General features: G+C 37.8%; 1 protein-coding gene across 10 annotated transcripts in view; it reads right to left on the reverse strand.

The window, feature by feature from the left end:
• Positions 1-15,401, reverse strand: part of DNM3 (dynamin 3) — a 604,830-nt gene that overhangs the window by 392,751 nt on the left and 196,678 nt on the right. For all 10 annotated transcript variants that reach the window (XM_032160976.2, XM_032160975.2, XM_032160971.2 and 7 more), the window contains exons 5-8: positions 8,684-8,782; positions 7,934-8,094; positions 4,187-4,329; positions 423-558 (exon numbers count right to left, since the gene is read on the reverse strand). In XM_032160976.2, the coding sequence (XP_032016867.1) occupies positions 423-558; positions 4,187-4,329; positions 7,934-8,094; positions 8,684-8,782 (539 nt within the window). The remainder of the gene's footprint in view (positions 1-422; positions 559-4,186; positions 4,330-7,933; positions 8,095-8,683; positions 8,783-15,401) is intronic.

Here is a 15,401-nt window from a genome sequence, read left to right on the forward strand (position 1 = left end):
GCTCATCCGTCCCCTCTCTCATATCATTTTACATAAAAACATTTGAAACTTTCGTATTTGTCTATTTGTTAATTTTCTGTCTTTCCCCACTAGACAAGCAAGGGTCTTCTCTGTCTTAATCACTGGCACCTAGAAATTTGGTGCATAGTACACGCTTAAGAAATATTTTTAAATTAATTAGACAACAAACATAGGAAACTCAATTAGTATTTGTGTTTGAAATGTAGTTAAATCTCATTAAATAAAATCAGAATCATCAGTAAGAACATATTTCTCTCCTGAATTTCATTACCTGAATATGGAGGTTTTGTTCAAAGAACTATGTTAGTTCTATACCACTCACACAATATTGTATCAAGTTGTATAAAACAGAATATGGAAGTGAAGTGAAGCTAAGGAAAAAAATAACGTTTGACACAAACCTTTACTATCTCAAAAGGAAAGCGTTCATGAAAAATACGATTGATTTTAGCACCACCTGAGAGTTCCAGGGTATCTACTTGATCCCCTGACCCTTCAATTCTCTTCTCAAAGTCCACAGCAAATTGCTGAACCATCCTGTAATTGTTAAAGAGAAATAGATTCAAGTCAAAGTTACAAGCCTTTGCACTCTTCATTTTCTTTTCCTATGATTATTTGTTAGAATCCTTTTCCAGGTGCTCTTAGTGGCACCTACTGGCAGAGTTAACATTGCACTCTATGTAGCACTCACAGTGTGATTATATGAAATACACATCATTAAGATTTTAGACACTTAATTAGAATAAATATTTAAATATAGTTGTCTTTCAATGCATTCTGTTCATTTGATTGCAGTCATAAAATGGTATTTAAAGAATACTTGAAATAGAGAGTTAATCAATTAAACTTTATGTAGAATAGTTAAATAGACCTGAACTCCTATGACATCACAACCACCTAGTGTCTCAAATGCTCCAGCTCTATTACTCCCCCAATGTCACAGCCTCAGTCTCTCCTCACATTCATCCCTAGGTGATCTCAATGTTGCCATAGTTTCAAGGGTTATTGAGAAATAGTTTCTCCACACCTTCCGCTTTAGCCCATAACTCTCAGAAGAGTGAGTGGCCCATATGCTCAACTGTACTGGATGTTTATTTCCTCTTAGCTGCCTTGAACTCAACACACCTAAAACAACCTCTCAATTTCTTTCACTCCCAAACCTGCTGATCCTCCTGCATTCCCAAATCTCTCCTCCTGGTGGATGATACCACCCACCCCAGGCAGGGAATCTGGGGCATCCAGCATACCTCCCTTTCCCTCACCCAACAGTTGCAGGGAGCCACCAGTTGTAGGTAACTTCTCCTCCATTACAGCTCAGCTGGTTGAGCTCTTCCTCCTCACACCTACTGACACTGCCTTGGTTCAGCTCGCAGCAATGCCTCCCAGCATCACTGAAGGCTCCTCTAAATGATCATCCTGCTTTCGAGTTTATCTTTGTCAAAGTCAGACCTCACCCTATCAGAATAACACAGATTTGTGACCCCTCTAATCTAGCTCTAGCCTTGTTTTTCAATGGATCCCCACAATTTGATAACACAATCAAAACTCTTTAGCCCATCTCCCAATATTTTATGGTCTGGCCTTGGCTGCCTCTTCAGCCCCATCTCTTACCACTCATCCCAATCACCTTCCAGCCAGCCATAAGAAAGCCATTGCAATTCCCCAAATACACCATGTCCCTGCGCTTTTACACTTTTCTTTCTGCTCAGAGCACCATTCTTTCTGTCCCTTGCTGCTTTGCCTGACTAATTTTTACATGTTCTTTAAGACTCAGCTCAAGCATTGGTTCTTCCCAGAAACTTTTCATGATCCATGACTCTATCCAGCACCACTTCTCATCGCCCCTCCTCTGCATCTTCAGCGTGTTTCCTGTAGAGCACTTGGCACAGTACATTAACATTGCCATGTCTATTAGTCACTCTCCTAAGGGCAAGGACTGTGTGTTTTCTTTACCTTTCCCTGCTCAACATAATTGGGAGATTTAATAAATATTTGTCCCATGAAAGAATGAATTACCTTACACTGGCTGTTAAAAAAAAAAAAAAGAAAGAAGAAAGAAAGAAAGAAAGAAAGAAAGAAAGAAAGAAAGAAAGAAAGAAAGAAAGAAAGAAAAGAAAAGAAAGAAAGAGGAAAAAAAACAACAACTATTTTCATTTGTGATTACCAGGTTTAGAAACTCTAATTTAAACATACTGGAACTAATTTCAAATTCAAAATCTAAAAGGAAAAAAATTCAAACTATCTAAAACTTGTATCTTTTCATTCCCTTCCATCAAAATCATGGATGAATGAAAAGTAACTGAAAATTATTTAGGCCAAAGAAGCTAGACTGTAATTGGATTTAGTTATGTTCATGTATATGCTAATTTCATTTTTTAAAAACACCCGGAGAGGTATGACATACACACTGAGACATAAAAAATTTTTCAGAAAGTGTACCTCTAGCTGCTCCTTCCCCTAAACCCTATATATACTTCAGCCACCTGGCCCATTTACTAATCCTAGAACAAATGTTACCAAAGTTCTCATGATTCTCTTGCCCTCCTCCTTCCACATGACAAGGTCTTCTCCTACCTCAGGGCCTCTGTTTTCTCTGCAAATTCACATCCTTCCTCACATTTAACTGCTTCCTCACCTGGGCTCCCTTAGGATTTTACACTTACAGAAACACAGCATTTATTAGCTTTAACACAATTAATTGTGTTAAATTGGGTTAACTTTTATGTCTGTTTTTCCCTACTCTACTGGGACTTCTTGAGAGCAAGAATCTTATTATCTTATCGTTCATTTCACAGAACCAGACACTGAGTGCATGAAGAGATTAGAGGAAGGAGGAAGAACAGAGAAAGGAAGGCAGGAGGGAAGGATAGAAGAGAGAAAAGAAATAGGTCAGAAAGAATAGGGCCATAAAGAAGGAGCTGAATCAGCCCTCTGCAAATCAAGAATCCAGCTGTGAAAAGTTCTGTAATCTGAGTCCAATAAAGTCACAGAGGCAAGACCCAGTATTTGCAAGCACAATAGTTTTAGTTGGATATTAAGATAACGACCTAGGGCCTAAACAGAAATAGCTTTCTCTGTAACTTGAAGAGTTTTTGCAAGAGCTCAACAAAACCCAAGAATGAAAAGAAAGAATAAATTAGGAAAGAGTTATATCTGAAAAAAAAAAAAAACTCTTTCCTTTGTGTAATATTTTTAATGAGGAAATATAGGATGAAGCAATTAATATTGTATTTAAATATTTGAGCATTTGGGAATCTCCTCACAAAGAAAGAAATTATAGTGTGCACTTTAAATGCCAGTTGAAGGATGCTTTGATTGCCAGGCTGCTGGGGAGAAAAGCACGCCATAAGAGGTACCAAACATCATCTTCAGAGGCAGACCTCGGGTATCCTGCAGTGTGTGCTGGGCAGGGGAGCCTTCCCGTTGAGAGGGACTTGACACAAGTGGAAGCACAGGATAAAGGAACTGATGGCAACAGAAGGATTTGAGGGAGAGAAGAAAGTGTAAGACATAAAGAGCTAGGAATTCTCTAATAATTCTCTGCTATCCTACCCCAAGACACCACAGGGATAACTCTAGTAACCCAGAGATAAGATGGGAAGATCATGAAGGGGTGAAAAGATGCTTGGCAGTTTCACATTTGCATTTTCAAAGGACTACATTAAAATCATTATGTAAAAGGAAAAAAAACTACAGTCTTATTGTTAGCAATTTTTAATTAAATCCTTGGTTCTCATTCCACTGAAAAATGCACAAAAATAAGTTACATGAAATAATTGGAATAAAGGATAATAAGTACAATTGACATCCATAGAAACAGCTGAAAAATACAAATGATATTTTCATCTGTATTTACCCACTTCTAAGACAAGGGACAAAAATTCCCGCTGGGTCATCCCTAATGGTTTTACTCACTTAATCCAGTTTTAAAAACACAATTTAAATGGACATGGGGATGCTCAACTGGTAAGTTGATAATAACAGAATAATACCAATAATTCTTGTTCAAAAAAGCATAAAAATTCAAGAGTTATTGTGTATCATATAGATAGCCTCATATAGTTTACTTGCTACCTAAGAAGCAACATGACAAATAGACTAAGGCAATAGAAAACTAAAGAAATTAGATTAAAATGCTGAGCCAAGGAAGGGAAAGGTGACCTACTGCAGCAATGCTTTGGTCTTCCTGGTTGGGTCTTCTGGTTTAAAATTTTTGTAGGCTTCTACTTCATGTTCTATGGAGAGCAACTGTCCCTGTAGTTTGTTCCTGAAGTTTGGTAGGGTATCCCGAATGTGGTTGGTAAGTTGCTAAATAAAACAAAATCATACACACAGATTGAAGATTGAATCATATACACAGATTAAAGATTAACTCATGAGACAAAGATCCACCTCCATTGTTTTTCTAATAATTCAAAATTTCAAACATATGTCTGCATTTGAGATTGACTATTACGTAGATAGGGAGAAGAAACACCAACTCCCTCCTCCACTGCACTTCAGAGATGCTCAAAATTCCTTCATTTAGAGTGACTCACTTGAGCTATCTCTTTAAATCCAGAAGACCCTGTTAAAATGCAGCTAATGTTACTAATGAGGCTGCCCAATAACACCTTAGCATGGATTGATTTACCAGGTCTCCTACCTTGTAGAAAGGAACCTTAAGTGAGAATGTGATAGAAATGAAGGAAGCTAGGAGTCACAGGTGCTGCCCGGTGTTCTCAGGACTAAGTGGTTTACCACACTGATGAAGCTCAGGTAGCCAAGGTGCCAGAGGCACCTGTCAGCTGTTAATTTGCTCCATATTCTTCAGCTGAGGCAGAAACTTACTCCTACTTCCATCTCTAGGCCCCAGTGCAACTCCATGACTGAGTAAGGGAAAGCTCTCTCTGCTATTGAAGGCTTGACATAACCATCTACTTGGCATTTCCACTGAGATCAGCAGGCACCTCAAGCTCAGTACAATGAAACTTCTCCAAAAGCCTAAGAGTGCATGATTAATTAAGAACAAAGGTGAGATAAAAACCCAGATTGTTTAGGTCTTACGGCCTTTCTATTACAATGCAGTTAAACAAAAGTCTGAATTAAAAGAAAAAACAGATAATCTTGAACTTCCTAAGTGATGAACTTGAAATCAATAAAAAGAATATAAACTTCCTAGAAATTCAGAAAAAAGAAAAAATATTAAAAGTAAGGAGAATTAATACACCCCAATTGACTGAAGAAACCATTTTAAGTCATCTTTATGTTTATCTAAGGTTACCTGAATATATTTATTAAATAAATCTAGAGTTATTTGTCAATAGTTTATAACTGTATTACCCCCTTGCTCACAGTAATAAATTGTTGTTAGCACCCTGGCATGCATTGCTGTTCTAACTATGAAGCAGGCAACAAAAGAGCTGAGAGGACAGCATTCCCAATAGCAACATCACAAGAGACAAGGACCCAAATCTAACAGAAACAGCAACCACAAGAAACCAGCAACCAACTGATTGCCATGTGAACTGGTAAATAATAAAAATACCTGATTTCCACCTTTTGCTTCTCAGACATCTCCAGAGCAAAGCAATACTGTGCCTTTCTAAAACACTTCTTCCCCTGGCTTCCATGACTCCAGCTCCTCTCATTTTTCTGCTATCCATTCTGGATGTATCTTCTCTATTTCCTTGGACAATTCACTCTCTTTCCCAGAACAGTAATTACTGAAATTCCTCAAATCTGGGTCCAAGGTCTCTTTTTTGTTTACTGTCTGTACTCTCTTAAGGGAATCTCATTCCATCCTGGCTTCAATAAACATCCAAATACCTATAGCTGTAAGATGTTGTCTCCAAACAAGATTTATCTTTGCTGTGGCGTGCATATTTGACCAGCTGCTTGACTTATCCTCTTGGATGTGTCAATGATATCTCAAGCTCAACATGTCCAAAATCAAGTGTTTGATCTTCCCTTCAGGGTTCTCCATCTTGGTGACTTCATAAGAATCTGGAAACCTGGGATGTAACCTTGACTCCACCTCTCCCATCACCCAACAGCTCTAATCTACCACTTAGTCCTCAATTTTCCTGAATATTTCTCAAACCCGCCCCCTTTTTTTCCTCTCCACTGGCCCTTACCACAACCAAATTCCCATAATCTCTCACTTTTACTCCTAACTGGTCTACTCTTGGTCTTCTTGTCAATACCATATTCTTTTTTCACCCAAGGATCTGATCTTGTTGTTCCTCTACTCAGGACCTTTAAATGACTCCTCATTGGTCTTAGGTAAGAGCCAAAATCCTCAATTTGGTCTAGAAACATTACAGGATTCAGCCACTGCCTACATCTCCAATATCATCTAATACAACTCGCTACCTCTTTCTCTGCCTTCCCCCCACAGTGAAAATTTCATTCAATTTTTCAAAAATGTCATGTCATTTTCCAGTATTTTCCATATAAATTATCCCACAGGATCAGATGTATTGGTACACATACATAGCCATAGAATTATCTTAGTTTCAAACATAGTATAAATATTCTTGAGGCAATAAACAGAGAGTGATTATCCAGGAAAGGAGAAATCTTCAGTTAAAAAAAAATCATTCAATTTTTAGTCAATGAGAATCCAATTGTGTCATAACTTGGGGGTCACCTGTAATAACCTAATAGTCAACCACCTCCTTCCATTCTTCCAGTATTCAAAACCTAACTCATTTCCAGCTTTATCCTTCTAATCATATTAGTGGTTTTCCTCTGAGATTTTTTCAGTTTATTTGTATTTTTTGTAGGTCAATACAGCTGTGAAAGCAGTATTCTAAAGAGAATTTTGACAGTGCAAAATATATTTGGTAGAGTGTTAGCATTCTTGCATAACAATGCTCCTTCTCTAAAATATATTCATATTTTTAAATGATACAATCATAGTGATGTTTCCTAGTGTCCAAATATTTATCCTTAATTAAAAAGTATAAACTTTACAATAGTCTGTATTGTATCTCTTAAAATGGAATTATAACATAATTTTTTATTTTCTAAAATTTCTTCTCAGTTGTTTTGCCTAAATGGTTCAGGTATAATGTCACATATTGTGACAGCTATTGATACTTTCCAGGAGCTAAGAATCAGAAATCTACTTGATTGATTAATTGATTGCCTGATTAAGTTCATATGTAACAGTTAAAGCATAACTTATAAGAATATTTATGAGAAAGGCTGCTAATCACATTAAGTCAATATAATCAAAACTCAGGGAGGGGGCCCTGCATTCAATGACAATGATGCTTGTCATAACACTTAACTCCAGAAGGGGAAGGAATATCTGTAAACAAGTAACAGCATTGAGGATTTATGGAAGAAGTGTGTGCATAGTGCATGGAGCGGGGTAGGCAGAAGTCCCAATTTTAAATTATTGTGGGAAAAGGGGTTATCTAGAAAAGCATCTTAGATGAGTGGAAACCAATGATTATTTAATTAGGATTTGTGATTCTGAAGATTTTAAATTAAGAAACAAATCAATTCTAAATAAAGCCATGAAAAAAATTTAACAGAAAGTGTAACCTAGCCATTACAGACTGGTGCCTGAAAAACAGATCCCAAGAGATCAACTTTTCAAAGCTATAAAAATTTAACTTCTCAAGATAACTACATATTACAAATGAATATATACTAAAATGTATATCCCTGTTCACTGTTCCTAAATAGGTATGTGTTTCTGCTTTGAGAATTGTTCTTGCAATAATAGGAAGGTGAGTTCTATTCACTGAGAATGGTAATAGTGTGAATCTGAGGTACTAATATTCATTTTTAAAATCCCTGTCATTGAAGCTGCATGTCTTGTTTTGGAAAAAAAATAAACTTAAAAATAATAAATATGAATTCCAGCACCCACTTACATATTTATAATTGTTCTTGTTGCTTGAAAGAACATTTTTACCTGATTAAGGACCTTCTGCAGGTGTGGGGTTCCCATGCGGTCAGCGATATGTCTGTAAGCCGGGTGGGAAAGGAAAAACTTCCTCTCTGCCAGCATGGCTGCCTTTATGTCCTTCTTCCCATCTATGTCCTTCTGGCTTCTGTTTACCACCCCCACGTAACCTGAAACAAAACACAAATCTATGGAGTTGGGGACACTTTTTGTGGCTTATTCTAGGGAGATTTCAAGGCTCTCACATAGGCAGACTAAGAAAGGCAAAACTAGTTTTAGGCCTGAAGACTGAGTTCCTTTATAAAACTCAACGGGAAACATCAGTATTGAACACAGGCTGCTGATTGAGCTCACGATAATTTTTTAGCATCAATACAATAATGCCTCTCACCCTTAAACTGTGTGCATTTTAAGAGAGTGTGTATCTTAGCAGTTTTGTCATACAGCAGGCAAGTAAATACCAGGCTTACAATAGTATAAGTTTATGTAGCCTATGATGAATATTTATAACCTCCCTTCAAACTCCTTCCTTTTCCTGTTTTCTTATTCCTGTTATTTTAAGGAATAGTTCTCCCTTTGGATTATTTTCTAATATATCATTTGAGAACATACAGCCATTCCATAAAAAGTATAACTAATAATAAATCCATTCCTCACAACTGAGAAGGCATTAAAACCAAACCACCTAGTGGCTTCCCAATCATTTCTCTTCCATATAACAACAACAACAAAAGTCTTGTATAGACCACAGTACATTACCCCTGCGAAGAGGCAACAGTTTGTTCTCTAGAACATCCCTGGCATCTGTTCCTTCATCCATAAGGTCCAGTTTGGTGATAACTCCAATGGTTCTCAGACCTGCATCATAAACAAACCCAACATTACACAATTTGCAGAGGACTAAAAAATTTTAGACATATATGTCACAATGCTAAATGTAAAGCACATTTTCCTGGTCCTTTTCCCATTTCTTTCTGTCTTACTTTGTTTTCTAAGTGCTACTTGAGTTTGGTGATTTCAACGTGATGAAGAGGACAGTTGCCAAACCACCCATCCAGAAGATAACCTTCAACCCAAGGGAGAAAAACAAATAGCTATAGCACAAAAATAATTTCGAAATATAAGAGTTTATTTTTGTACCATGCATATATGGAAATTATACATTTTCATTTTGCTCCTAAGTTCTCCACCTAATATGAATATTTGAAATTTTTAGGTATTACATTATTGAAAGCAAATAAACAAATAAATAGGTTATACATGGACCAATGATGAGAGTGTGTCATAAACCAAGGATTACTATTGATCCAGTTCTAATTACTGAGGTCAAAAAAATTAAAAGAAGAAAAGCAGGTAAAGTGCCATCACCAAAAATAAACCTGTAAGCCACACAGCATTCACTATGCCTTAGAAAAGGAAATAAGATTTAATGGAAAGAAGACTGTACTAAGAATTACAAAGCTTGGATTCTAGTCTCAAGGCAAGTCACCAAAACTCTCCAGGTCTCAGTTTTCCTCATCTGTTAAATAAAGAGTTAGAAACCATCATCTCCAAGGTTTCTTCCAGTAATAAATAATGTAAGAACCTAGATATTTTGTGTAGCATGTCAGATACATGATATTTGTCATTTGATTTCTTCATTAGATGAAATGGACAGTATTTGCCTAGTAATTTATATTGCTTTTTGTTTTATTTTACTTTAAGTTCCAGGATACAAGTGCAGAATGTGTAGATCTGTTACATAGGTATACGAGTGCCGTGGTGGTTTGCTGCACCTATCAACCCATCATCTAGGTTTTAAGCCCCGCATGCATTAGCTATTCGTCCTAATGCTCTCCCTCCTCTCATCCCCAACATCCTAACGGACCCCAGTGTGTGTTGTTCCCCTCCCTGTGTCCATGTGTTCTCATTGTTCAACTCCCACTTGTGAGTGGGAACATGTGGTGTTTGGTTTTCTGTCCTGTATCAGTTTGCTGAGAATAATGGCTTCCAGCTTCATTCATGTCCCTGCAAAGGACACGAACTCATTCCTTTTTATGGCTACATAGTATTCCATGGTGTATATGTACCACATTTTCTTTAGCAGTCTATCATTGATGGCCATTTGGGTTGGTTCTAATTCTTTGCTACTATAAATAGTGCATCAATAAACATACATATGCATGTGTCTTTATAGTAGAATAATTTATATTTCTTTGGGTATATACCCAGTAATGGAATTGCTGGATCAAATGGTATTTCTGGTTCTAGATCCTTGAGGGATTGCCACACTGTCTTCCACAATGGTTGAACTAATTTACACTCCCACCAACAGTGTAAAAGTGTTCCTATTTCTCCATATCCTCTCCAGCATCTGTTGTGTCCTGACTCTTTAATGATCGCCATTCTAACTGGCATGAGATGGTATCTCATTGTGGTTTTGATTTGCATTTCTCTAATGACCAGTGATGATGGGCTTTTTTTCATATGTTTGTTGGCTACATAAATGTCTTCATTCGAGAAGTATCTGTTCATAACCTTTGCCCACTTTTTGATGGGGTTGTTTTTTTCTTGTAAATTTGTTTATGTTCCTTGTAGATTCTGGATATTAGCCCTTTGTCAGATCGGTAGATTGTAAAAATTTTCTCCTACCCTGTAGGTTGCCTGTTCACCCTGATGATAGTTTCTTTTGCTGTGCAGAAGCTCTCTAGTTTAATTAGATCCCATTTGTCAATTTTGGCTTTTATTGCCATTGCTTTGGTGTTTTGGTCATGAAGTCTTTGCCCATGTCCTGAATGGTATTGCCTAGGTTTTCTTTTATGGTTCTTATGGTTTTGGGTCTTACATTTAAGTCTTTAATCCATCTTGGGTTAATTTTTGTATAAGGTGTAAGGAAGGGGTCCAGTTTCAGTTTTCTGCATATGGCTAGGCAGTTTTCCGCATATGGCTAGGCAGTTTTCCCAGCACCATTTATTAAATAGGGAATCCTTTCCCCCTTGCTTGTTTTTGTCAGGTTCATCAAAGATCTGATGGTTGTAGATGTGTGGCGTTATTTCTGAGGCCTCTGTTCTGTTTCATTGGTCTATATATCTGTTTTGGTAACAGTACCATGCTGTTTTGGTTACTGTAGCCTTGTAGTATAATTTGAAGTCAGGTAGTATGACGCCTCCAGCTTTGTTCTTTTTGCTTAGGATTGTCTTGGCTACGTGGGCTCTTTTTGGTTTCCATATGAAATTTAAAGTAGTTTTTTCTAATTCTTTGAAGAAAGTCAGTGGTAGCTTGATAGAGGTAGCATTGAATCTATAAATTACTTTGGACACTATGGCCATTTTCGTGATATTGATTCTTCCTATCCAGGAGCATGGAATGTTTTTCCATTTGTTTGGGTCCTCTTTTATTTCCTTGAGCAGTGGTTTGTAGTTCTCCTTGAAGAGGTCCTTCACATGCCTTGTAAGTTGGATTCCTAGGTATTTTATTCTCTTTGTAGCAATCATGAATGAGAGTTCATGCATGATTTGGCTCTGTTTGTCTCTTATTGGTGTATAGGAATGCTTGTGATTTTTGCACATTGATTTTGTATCCTGAGACTTTGCTAAAGTTGCTTATCAGCTTAAGGAGATTTCAGGCTGAGACGATGGGGTTTTCTAAATATACAATTACGTTATCTGCAAACAGGGATAATTTCACTTCCTCTCTTCCTATTTAAATATGCTTTATTTCTTTCTCTTTCCTGATTGACCTGGCCAGAACTTCCAATGCTATGTTGAATAGGAGTGGTGAGAGAAGGCATCCTTGTTTTGTGCCAGTTTTCAAAGGGAATTCTTCCAGCTCTTGCCCATTCAGTATGATATTGGCTGTAGGTTTGTCCTAAATAGCTCTTATTATTTTGAGATATGTTCCATCAATACCTAGTTTATTGAGAGTTTTTAGCATGAAGGGATGTTGAATTTTGTAGAAGGCCTTTCTGCATCTATTGAGATAATCATGTGGTTTTTGTCGCTGGTTCTGTTTATGTGATGGATTACGTTTATTGATTTGCACATGTTGAACCAGCCTTGCATCCCAGGGATGAAGCCAACTTAATCGTGATGGATAAGCTTTTTGATGTGCTGCTGGATTAGGTTTGCCAGTACTTTATTGAGGATTTTTGCATCAATGTTCATCAGGGATATTGGCCTGAAATTTTCTTTTTTTATTGTGTCTCCACCAGATTTTGGTATCAGGATGATGCTGGCCTCATAAAATGAGTTAGGGAGGAGTCCCTCTTTTTATATAGATTGGAATAGTTTCAGAAGGAATGCTACCAGCTCCTCTTTGTACCTCTGGTAGAATTTGGCTGTGAATCTATCTGGTCCTGGGCTTTTTTTTGCTTGGTAGGCTATTAATTACTGCCTCAATTGCAGACTTGCTATTGGTCTATTCAGGGATTCAACTTCTTCCTGGTTTAATTTTGGGAGGGTGTATGTGTCTAGTAATTTTTCCATTTCTTGTAGATTTCCTAGTTTATTTGCATAGAGGTGTTTACAGTATTCTGATAGTAGTTTGTATTTCTGTGGGATCAGTGGTGATATCCCCTTTATCATTTTTTATTGTGTCTATTTGATTCTTCTCTCTTTTATTCTTTATTAATCTGGCTAGCAGTCTATTTTGTTAATCTTCTCAAAAAACCAGCTCCTGGATTCATTGATTTTTTGAAGGGCTTTTCGTATCTCTATGTCCTTCAGTTCTGCTCTTATCCTAGTTATTTCTTCTCTTCTGCTAGTTTTTGAATTTGTTTGCTCTTGCTTCTCTAGTTCTTTTAATCGTGATGTTAGGGTGTCAATTTTAGATCTTTCCTGCTTTCTCCTGTGGGCATTTAGTGCTATAAATTCCTCTATAAACACTGCTTTAGCTGTGTCCCAGACATTCTGGTATGTTGTGTCTTTATTCTCATTGGTTTCAAAGAACTTATTTATTTCTGCCTTAATTTTGTTTTTTACCCAGTAGTCATTCAGGAGCAGGTTGTTCAGTTTCCGTGACGTTGTGTGGTTTTCAGTGAGTTTCTTAATCCTGAGTTCTAATTTGATTGCACTGTGGTCAGAGAGACTGTTAGTTATGATTTCCATTCTTTTGCTTTTGCTGAGGAGTGTTTTACTTCCAATTATGTGGTCAGTTTTGGAGTAAGTGTGATGTGGTGCTGAGAAAAATGTATATTCTGTTGATTTGGGGTGGAGAGTTCTGTAGATGTCTTAGGTCCTCCTGGTCCAGAGCTGAATTCAAGTCCTGAATATCCTTGTTAATTTCCTGTCTCGTTGACCTAATATTGACAGTAGGGTGTTAAAGTCTCCCACGATTATTATGTGGAAGTCCAAGTCTCTTTGTAGGTCTCTAGGAACTTGCTTTATGAATCTGGATGCTCCTGTATTGGGTGCATTTATATTTAGGATAGTTAGGTCTTCTTATTGCATTGATCCCTTTACCATTATGTAATGCCCTTCTTTGTCTTTTTTGATCTTTGTTGGCTTAAAGTCTGTATTATCAGAGACTAGGATTGCAACCCCTGCTTTTTTTTGCTTTCCATTTGCTTGGTAAATTATCCTTCCATCCCTTTATTTTGAGTCTATGTGTGTCTTTGCACATGTGATGGATCTCCTGAATACAGCACACGGATGGGTCTTGACTCTTTATCCTATTTGTCTGTGTGTGTGTGTTTCTTGAAACAGACTCTTGCTCTGTCACCCAGGCTGTAGTGCAGTGGCACAATCTCGGCTCACTGCCACCTCTGCCTCCTGGGTTCCAGCGATTCTCCTGCCTGAGCCTCCTGAGTAGCTGGGACTATGAGCGCATGCCACCACACCTGGCTAATTTTTGTATTTTTTAGTAACAGGGTTTCACCATCTTGGCCAGGCTGGTCTCGAACTCCTGACCTCATGATCCTCCCACCTCGGCATCCTAAAGTGCTGGGATTACAGGTGTGAGCTACTGTGCCCAGCCCAGTCTGTGTTTCTTAATTGGGTGATTTAACCCTTTTACATTTAAGGTTAATATTGTTATGTGTGAATTTGATCCTGTCATTATGATGCTAGCTGGCTATTTTGCCTGTTATTTGATGCAGTTTCTTCATAGTGTCAATGGTCTTTACAATTTGGTATGTTTTTGCAGTGGCTGCTATCAGTTGTTCCTTTCCATATTTAGTGCTCCCTTCAGGAGCTCTTAAGAGTAAGGCAGTCCTGGTGGTGACAAAATCTCTCGGCATTTGCTTGTCTGTAAAGGATTTTATTTTTCCTTCACTTATGAAGCTTATTTTGGCTGGATATGAATTTCTGGGTTGAAAATTCTTTTCTTTAAGAATGTTGATCACACCTGTAATCCCAGCACTTTGGGAGGCTGAGGTGGGTGGATCACGAGGTCAGGAGATCGAGACCATCCTGGCTAACATGGTGAAACCCTGTCTCTACTACAAATACAAAAAATGAGCCAGGCGTGGTAGCAGGTGCCTGTAGTCCCAGCTACTCGGGAGGCTGAGGCAGGAGAATGGCATGAACCCGGGAGGCAGAGCTTACAGTGAGCGAGATTGCACCACTGCACTCCAGCCTGGGTAACAAAGCAAGATTCTGTCTCAAAAAAAACACAAAAGAATGTTGAATATTGGCCCCCCCTCTCTTCTGGCTTGTAGGGTTTCTACAGAGAGATCTGCTGTTAGTCTGATGGGCCTCTTTTGTGTGTAACCTGACCTTTCTCTCTGGCTGCCCTTAACATTTTTTCCTTCATTTCAATTTTGGTGAGTCTGACGATTATGTGTCTTGGGTTGCTCTTCTCAAGGAGTATCTTTCTGGTGTTTTCAATATTTCCTGAATTTGACTGTTGGCCTGTCATGCTAGGTTGGGGAAGTTCTCCTGGATAATATCCTGAAAAGTGTTTTCCAACTTGGTTCCATTCTCCCCGTCACTTTCAGGTACACAATCACATGCAGGTTTGGTTTTTTCACATAGCCCCATATTTCTTGGAGTCTTTGCTCATTCCTTTGCATTCTTTTTTCTCTAATTTTGCCTTCATGCTTTATTTCATTAAAGTGATCTTCAATCTCTGATATCCTTTCTTCTGCTTGATTGATTCGGGTATTGATACTTGTGTATGCTTCACGAAGTTCTCGTGCTGTGTTTTTCAGCTCCATCAGGTCATTTATGTTCTTCTCTAAACTGGTTATTCTAGATAGCAATTCCTCTAACATTTTTTCAAGGTTCTTAGCTTCCTTGCATTGGGTTAAAACATCCTCCTTTAGCTCAGAGGAGTTTGTTATTACTCACCTTGTGAAGCCTATTTCTTTTTTTTTTTTTTTCTGTTGTTTAAGTCACTCATTCTGTGGCATTTGCATTTGCCATTTTTTTTTTTTTTTTTTTTTTTATACTTTAGGTTTTAGGGTACATGTGCACAATGTGCAGGTTTGTTACATATGTATCCATGTGCCATGTTGATTTCCTGCACCCATTAGCTCGTCATTTAGCATTAGGTATATCTC

Source organism: Hylobates moloch, unplaced genomic scaffold (genome assembly GCF_009828535.3).
Source record: "Hylobates moloch isolate HMO894 unplaced genomic scaffold, HMol_V3 SCAFFOLD_8, whole genome shotgun sequence".
Taxonomy (NCBI): Eukaryota; Metazoa; Chordata; class Mammalia; order Primates; family Hylobatidae; genus Hylobates; species Hylobates moloch.